This window comes from Bactrocera oleae, chromosome 5 (genome assembly GCF_042242935.1).
Source record: "Bactrocera oleae isolate idBacOlea1 chromosome 5, idBacOlea1, whole genome shotgun sequence".
In the NCBI taxonomy this organism is placed as follows: Eukaryota; Metazoa; Arthropoda; class Insecta; order Diptera; family Tephritidae; genus Bactrocera; species Bactrocera oleae.
In genome coordinates, this window is record NC_091539.1 from 66336873 (window position 1) to 66346179 (window position 9307).

At 30.8% G+C, this 9307-nt stretch overlaps 1 protein-coding gene across 1 annotated transcript in view; it reads right to left on the reverse strand.

Annotated features, from left to right (window-relative positions):
- tbc (trabuco) overlaps positions 1–6616 on the reverse strand; it is a 32125-nt gene extending 25509 nt beyond the window's left edge. The window contains exon 1 of the mRNA XM_036366580.2: positions 6019–6616. Within this exon, the coding sequence (XP_036222473.2) occupies positions 6019–6040 (22 nt within the window). The 5' untranslated portion in view covers positions 6041–6616. The remainder of the gene's footprint in view (positions 1–6018) is intronic.
- Between the last annotated feature and the right edge of the window lie 2691 nt (positions 6617–9307).

Sequence of the window (9307 nt, forward strand, 5' to 3'; positions counted from 1 at the left end):
ATCTAGTTCAGCGAAGCAAATAAGAGCTTTTAGAGAATTTCTGTATTCCTGCTAAAACTGTTGGGCGAAAAAATATTTAGCACCATAAATAAATTCATTTTAAAGAATTTTTAACTAGAATTTTACTTTATGTTTGACCATTAGTCACCATCGTCACACACAAATATTTCTATGTCAAAATATAAATATATAAACATGCATAGATACAGGGTGCGCCATTTATGATGTGAGGTTTTTAACATTTTTTTCAATCAAAATGAAACAAGCTATGAAAATCGTGTTCGATCTTTCGATGGGTATTTATATCTACCATTTAATTCCGGAAAAGGTCGTAATCGTTACTGATTTCAGCAAAAGGGGGCGTTCTATCACACCGCAAAGCTTTAACAATAAAAATTCTCTAATTATCTTGAATAGCCACTTACTCACCGACTTAATAGTTGACGCACCCTGTAGAGGTATGCTCATACCCGTACTCGTACCGAAAATTCATGTGGCAAAATATTGAGCAAAAGTTTGGAAATTTAACTGCTAACACATTCAACTCTTGCCCCATTTTCGCATTTATTTAATCTAAGGTTCGGCATGCTAAAAGTTTTCAGTAAACAGTTTTCACTTTATATATTCATACCGTGCGCGTTTCCCCCTTGGTAGCGAAGACATCTCAGGTCACATGGGATGAACCACACATACGCCTACACATATGGATTTGCATGTGACTTTGCTGAAAACATGTACCATATGGTAAGCGTACGATAACGCATAACCACTAAGAAGTAAGGATTTGAATGTACATAGAAGTTTATATACAATATATTTGTATGTAAGTTTGTGAAGTAAACATTTGCGTGGATATGAAAAAATGTGCAAAAAATATAGGTATACCAAACGTACTGAGCTATATACATACATACATATGTATTTGCATAGTTATTTGCGTCCGATCACAATCGTTATATTTATTTATGCAATCCTCTTTGTGCTATGACAGTTTATTTGGCCCATATGTTTAACAGGTTATGGTTGGAAGAGTAGTATTGTGCGCGAAATTAAGTATTTGTAGAGATAAGCAATAAAAATACAAACGCTCGAAAGCGACCTGTTAGGAAAATTTTACTTTTTTAGAGATTAAGTGAGATAGACAAAGAAATTGTCTGATAGAACTCAAAGCAAGAGAAATATTATTGCTTCATAATACGTTCACAGTTTTCTATGATTTCGTTAGCTGTTTTCGACTCGTGAAACCTTAGATTGATGCGAATCGAACAAACAACTGGTATAATCAGATAGAGATAAAAAAACGTACGTTCATACTTTAGTGAGGTATCCATAGGTCCAGTGTTTTGAATATTATATTTTGTCGTTTTCATATAATTTTTTACCAAGAGAACAAAGCTTAAAAATTGCTTGAATAGAACACAGAACTGGCATAACAAAGAAATAGCAAACGGTTATACCACTTTGATGAGGTGTATTTACTCTCTTGTATTCAATTTGTTTGTTTTGTAGTTACCTGGACAACTTTTTTATTGCTTACTATCACAATCATTTTCAGTATTCACAAGCGCGGTAGAGCGCAAAAACAAAAAGTAAAGAAATGGCGAATCAAAGAGGCTGTATTGCATTTTTGGTTTCTGGATTTCTCTTTAGATTAAAACACATAAAATCTCCAGTTTTCTAGTACAGCCAACACAATAAAGATATTGTTTATATAACATGTGAGCTTAAAAACGATCTCTAGCAAATTACTATGTTGTTGTAAGTAAAAAATTTCATCAAGTTCAGTATTTTTTTAATTCGTTTCGAGCTTTCTTGCAACCTGCTCACGAATACTTTAAGCGACCTCATATATACCATAATATAAATTTATATGGGCTTAAAAGAGTCATAACCTTCAAATAGATGTAAGACCGGATAGTTTAATTTTACATAGCACTTTCGGTTCATCAGTTTAAAGGTAGGGGATTACGTAGAGATTTCTCCTTTTATTATGCCAAAAAGCCAATATTGTCTAATTTTGGTTTAAATGGCAAAAGCAGCACGGAAACAAAACAATATTTTGGCACTATTTATTATGTACCAAAAACAAGAAACTAAGCCAAAAAAAAAAAACCGTGCGAAAAAATGAGGAAGAGATTACGCTTCTATAGCCATTACTTTCTTCACTTCCACAGCTCGTCCTTAAATAGTCTTTCCAGGATGGCGAACCACTTAAGCAACTAGTGAAATGAAATGCTTATTGACTTTAAATCAACGCAGCGCATATGGAATAGGTCTAATGGCTTAATTGTGATAAACGAGTAATTAATTTTTCATAAAATAAAAGAGCACGTAATTTTAGCCACGCACTCCTAGGTGTACCTACATATACTTGTATGTACATACATAAAACGTACGTGTTCACCTATATATTCGAACGAATACTAAGCGTACGTGCTCATTTCCTCACCATATGTATGTAGGTACACGTACTTATAGAGATACATACTTTAATAATATTTTTGCATGCATATAGCAATCCGCTATGCTCCACATTACTGGCCGTCGGTTCATGTCTTAGTTATTTAGTATTAAATTAAGATTAGTTGGCAACAGGTGAATCCATATGCTTGTGTATATAGTTGTATGCATGAACGTGGATTTCTTTTTATATGTGCCAAGGTTAGAGTATTGTCTACTAGTGCCATCGCTGGCTTTAAGAAAATTATTACTAATATTTTTGGATATAAAAGCTGCTTATAGTGGCAGTAACAAATTGGAAATTAGAAATATAGTAAATTTTGCTTTACTTTAAAACGATTTTCGAATTCAAGTCGGGAGGTGAAGAATATTTATTCGAAGAGCTTTAGTCCAATTAAATAAAAGGAACCGCTTAAAAAACAGGCGTTAACTGAATTGAAATTCCAATTTATCATAAACAATTTATAAAAGAATTTTTATATAAGACATAAGGGTATTTGTAAAAAATGTTTAACATAGTGAAATCGGCTACACAATTTTTAATGCGTTTTTCTTTTAAACACAATTTTCAGAGTCAGGAAAGAAAGTTTCTCCAAAACGGCTGGAGCGATCTACTTGAAATTTTTAAACGAACTTCTTGAATATAGGTATTTTATAATGGTCAAAGCTATAAGAGTTTTGTTAATAATTTTGATTTTTTAAGTCAGTCTAATTATAAATTTTTTTTATAAAAAACACTTTTCTGTGGGAAGTTCTAGTTCTTCGATCATTATCTATATTCATCTATAGTAATTAAATTTTTTTTTAGTTTTTGAATTTTAGATAATTTTTGACAGAAAAATCTTCCTCACTATCTCATCATTTTTCGGTGTTCCTACTTGAGGCTTCTCGGCTACGAGATCAAGTGAATCCAAAATTTTTCAAATGAAACGCCGTTTATTTAAGTACATTACATTCTGTAAGTGTACATTTTTTTAATTTATTTATTAAATGAACTGTCTCTTAAAGAAATTCACATAAAAGCGTTTTTTCTGACTTGCAAGTCTTTACTTAAGAAAGTTCCAATAATTTCCAAAGCAATTACTCTTTTAACTTCTGCCAACGTATCCAGCTCTGCCATCTGGCTAAACTTTTCTTATATGTTAGACTGGTGCTCCATGTCTAATATCGACAGGTTAAGATATTTTTAAACAGATAGGACTACATAATTGTAGAAATAAATAAGAACGCCTCTGATCTCTCACTCTTTTGAAGGCAAAGGCTGTTGAAATATTTTAATACGTTTAATTATTATAACCAACAAAATATGTGAAGATTGAGAGAATTTAAGGAAACTTTTTTTAATAAACTCGGAGTTTGCGCAGATTCAGACAACTTTAAGAAAACTTTCTTTAACTTTCTTTAACAAAATTAAGCATTTTTTTATTTTATTTATTCTAAAAACAATTAAACTCGAGTTTTGTTGCGCAACATAAACGAACGATTGTAGAGAGTTTCAATAAATTCATTGACTTTTCAAACAAAATGGCCAACTAAACTGATTTCATATATGAATTACATATACGTATATAAATATATGAGAAGTCATCTACATCAATATATATATCCACACCTTATACACATGCTCACGGGCTATTTTCGGTTAATTACGTTATATTTACAAGTCTAATTGAAAAATTAAATATTAATGAATGTACAAATTAAAAAATTTATAAATATATGTACACCCTTAATGAGTATAATTAAGAAATACAACAAAATATGGCAAACAGAGAAAACGTATAACGAACTAATTGAAGAGAGTCCTTTTAAAGGACAGGTGAAATGAAAAATTGAAAAATTGAGCAATTACTGAAATTCGCTGAACCAAGCGGAAAATACTACTACAAACACAGGTACACACGCACTTTAAGAAAAATGGCGGCATACTTATGAAGAGGGTAGAAGTTCAAATTGTCAGCGTGTACTTCACAACTTGCAAACTTCCTACTAACCTACATATAAACGAAAATATAAACAAACGCCCACACATATGCGGTCACATGGTAAGCACGCATTTGTAAATGCGTAGGCATTGCAATACCTATACATATATCTACATAGTATATGTATAAATAATTGAGTATATACATTAAACACAAACATATAAATATTTTTTACCAAACAAATACATACATGCATGTCATATAGCATATATGTATACCGTTTTTCATTGAGTCATTAAAAAGCTGCAGAAAGATATACCAAAACATTTCGAGTGAGGAGAAGAGGCTCAGCGCCATTTTCCTTTCATACACGGTATTTTTTGGGAGGCAACACACAGAGATGTTGGCTAGCCAGCTGCCGACGATGATGTGAGACCACCTGCTAGCACATTTCTAATTAAGCTCCCGAAGGTAAACGGTATTATTTGAAAGTCAGTAGAGCAATTTTGCATTGGCACGCTGCTGTAACGGCAGAGCGGAGCGGGAAGTGAGTAAGAGAGTGAGAGCGTGAAACAACCGTACGTTAAGTTACAACTCTAAATACAGCAGTGAGCGCTGTAATGAAAACTAGTGTGAAAAAAATGCCTTAGTTCAAATTTTCTTGATTTTCAAATAATACGAAATAAAATATGGACAAATTTTTATACAAAAAATTATATAAAATTCTCAAAAACTATTCCATGTTAATATAAATAAAAAAAATATATATACAAGTATAAAAAAATAAATAAATAAAAATAAAAAGCACATGGCCAAATAAACATTTTATGGTGCATATCTGGTAGCCAAAGAGCTTTTACACAATTTTTGAAACTAAAATATACATATTATTTCTACTAAGACTTGTAATAGTTACTTTTAGCTTCTCTTAAAGTTGAGTGTCTCTCTGTTATTCAAAAAATGACATGATGATTTACAAAAAGTTGTTTTCATATCTAAAATTAGCATTGTCTTTGGGAAAATCTAGGTTTTTTAATGGAATTCTTTTTTATTTTTAGGCATTACCCTGAATTATAATACTTAAATTGGGAACGACGTCTTCCCGAAGGGTAGTTATGCTCTCAGTAATAGCATTACCGTGGTTATCTACGAAAGTATTCTAAATTAAAAGTTTAAAAGTAAATGGATTTGACAACCGTTAATCCATAAATCACAGAAAAAAACATACACATTAACCTCGAATATAAATAATTTATTAATTTTATAATATTCAAATATTAAATTTAAATTTTAAAAACTAACCATTAACGAAATATACTACTCTACATACAATATATGGATCTAATAACTCTTAATAGGGAGTCAACATTCACTTTGAGCTTGGGAAAGTCAAGAAAGCAGTTGTAAAAAATTTGTTTCTATTTCACGGCACACCACTGTAGATATTATCACACATATATAGGCGAAAAGGGAATTCGCTTGCGTGGGCGTATGTATACAGAACGTCATCAAGTAAAATAACAAAAATAACAACAATGAGATTTACATACAAAAAAGGGGATAGCTCGTAGCAACACTGTCTGCCGAATTCGTGAAAGGTAAATTGAGCATTTTCGAAATTTAAAAAACTCACCTGCACTATTACCATGAGCCATTTTGTTGCCAACTGTTTGCTTTAACTTCTTCAATAAAACTTAATTCAGCGCTATACTAAATGCAGCACAATAGCGCTAGAAATGTTTAAGTTTCTACGACAACGGACACATTAATGCTTAAATAATTTTGCCAAAAAATCACACAAATCTTTACTTTTACACGCAACTCTGTACACTTCGATTATTCGCGTTTAATGCCAAATAAATTATTGCCAAATTAGCACTTATCAACCATCAAATTGTAGTTCCAGTCAAATAATTCACATACAAGCACACATATGTGGCATGTTACAATATTATAGAGGCAGACAAAATGAAAAGCCTAGTACTAGCCATAATACGCGCTTTTAAGGGAGAAGACACGTCCGCACACGGACAACTCAAAAGAAAAACTGCCAGCAAAGGTCCGCATATGCGAAGTTAAGAGCTCGTTAAAGTCAAGTTAACTTGTTAGGCACTCTTGTCACTACCACCCCAAGTATTGCACCATGTTAAATTCCGGCAATTGGTTCGGCAACCACCCCCTCGGCAACGACATTGTGCTGAGCAGCATTAAACGATATTGCTTGGCGATATGAAACTGTTGCTCTCGTATTAACATACCGACAACAAAGAGTTGTTGCTCACATAAGGCCGTAAGTGAGTTCAAGGTTTTAAACTAGTTTGTTTTAGAACTAGTACTGATCGAATATTTCTAAAAATTTAGTAATCTAATAGACCTGTACTACCATATTTCAAAAATGTTGCAAAAATGTCAGGGCTTATATTTGCTTCTCTATTACGTTAGTATTGTCGGAGATGTAGAAACATATTTAATGTCCATCCCATACTATAGCTCTCGCAAATTGGGAGAGTCTTCCTCTTCTCAAGCATATTGTTAGTTAAGGATGATAGAGGTCGCGTCATAGTGGAATCATATATCAGCAAATTGATTATTTTTGAAACCATATTAAATTATATGAGTATTGCTGTCTCCAAACTGAAAAAACTTAAAAAAAATCACCATAGTATTAAATGCTATATGAAAAAGAAAAATATTTAAAAATTTTTCTTTCAAAAAAATTAAGATATTTTTGATGTCAGTTCACTATATATTTTTCTCCTTGCTTCTTGTTGTGCTATTACTTATCAAAACCCTAAATAACTTTCTTCACTTTCTCTTTCAAATACCCAGTTCTCTTGCACTCTCTCTGACATATAACAAATTGTTGCTTGTGTGTACGCTTAAGTTACCAGATTGTCACTTTCATTTGGGTAGGTTATGTGTTTTAGTGGTTCATTGCATTACTGTTTACTTTTTTAACTCAAACAAGTAACAACTCAAACGCTCTTTTAAACATACAAATGCTTAAAACTTTTCAAAGACTCACTCAACTCTCTCATGCTAGCAAGCTCTTCACCCACTCAACGAGCCAAGCACTCACATCAGCTGATTGTTTGGTACTCAATGCTCACTTTAATCCTTGTTGTGACAGTGATGGTGAAAATACGTAAGAGTTTCTCGAGTTTGATTATATACTACTGCTTGTAAGTATGTTTAATTCATGCAATTCAAAAACATTTCCAACATTTTTCGTATTTAAATGGAATTCTCATATAATTTTAATAAACTGAAACTCAAATGTAATGAAAACAAAGTAAAGCGAATTTATATCTCGAGACACAGTTCGACATCCGTTTCAATGCGATTTAATTCAGCGCTTGAAGCCTCAGAGAGATCATTTGATTATTGCTCACAGTAAAATTAAGACATTTTCTCCTGGTTATCTGTATTATATAAAAAAGTCTACAAAACTACTTTATTGAAGGATAAAAATGCCGAAAGGCAGTAAGAAGCTTAGAAAATAGAAATTTTGAAAAAATATATTATATTTTTTTCATATTCCTTTAAAAATAACATACCACAAACAATATTTTTTTAGTTAAATAATAAAATTAAATTAAAATTAAATAATATATATATAATAACCTACTAGCTTTTTGATCTGATTAATAACCAAATTTTGGCAAGATAAAAATTACCAAATCGTACGGTTCATTCAACTTTTTTTAAACGCAGCGATTTTGTAATATTTTAATTTTTTCGAACGTAGGTCATTGTACGGCAATATCTTCTAGTAGAGAAGTTTTATTAGGTTTCATCCAGGAGGAAGGTTCGAATTATTTAACACTAGAACTACGAAGATTTACCATACAATTTACCATTTTTTGCTTCAACTTCACTAAACAACAATTTTGACAGTTCTAAATCATTTTACCAAGTCAATAGATGCAATTAAACACTAATGCAATAGTGCGTCAGGTCGTATGAGTAACATTTTTCAGCATATAAAAGTTGTCTCACATCCACCAGACGGTTTTAAATGAATAACAAGGAAAACACAAAATGTGTATAAATGACATCTACATACTCACCCACCTTTATACTCATAAGTATATATACAATATATTAAATGAATAATAAAACGCAATGCTTGTACTTTCAATATAAACATGTATGTATACATATAATCTCATTCACTACTTTGTAATAATATATAATGTATGTGTTTGTATATAATTTCACTAGATATTTCTATATGGTATTTTTATACTTTAATATTCATAATTTGTATATAAATAATATATGTATGTATGTATGTATGTATTATGTTTTACAATTGTCTTAATATTTCTCTTTTCATCTCGTGAATATTCTATTGTTTTCACTTTTTTCTACATATGCTACTTGTGTGTTATCATATGGTTATGTGGCTATATGTTTGTATGTATTTACTATAAGCAATTACGCGCTATACATATACATACATTTGCAACTGTAAATAATGTTTACTTTGCTTGCTGTTTACTATATTTTCAATGCCATAACAAGTTATAATGAAATAAGTAAATAAATAAATTAATTAATTTTTAATTTTTTTTTTTTTTTTATAAATAAATATTAAAGTAAGTAAAATTTGCTATATAAAATTAGTAAACATTTTTTATTCGGACGCATACTCAAAGAAGTTAATATGATTTTAGAATATTTGGAAACCTTTCTATCTCTCTCTGTGTTTCATATGTGTTACTATCTACCCAGTAGGAAACTATGGGGAAAATTAGTATTATAATCGCAATATAGTAATTTAATATACACAACCATAATTAAATTTTAAATAAATTTAAAATGACAATACTGAGCGGCCTTTTATATAAAAATCATAATTTAATTAAGTAAATGCATAAGTATTTGATAATTATGTTTAACAACAGTTTTCACTTCGG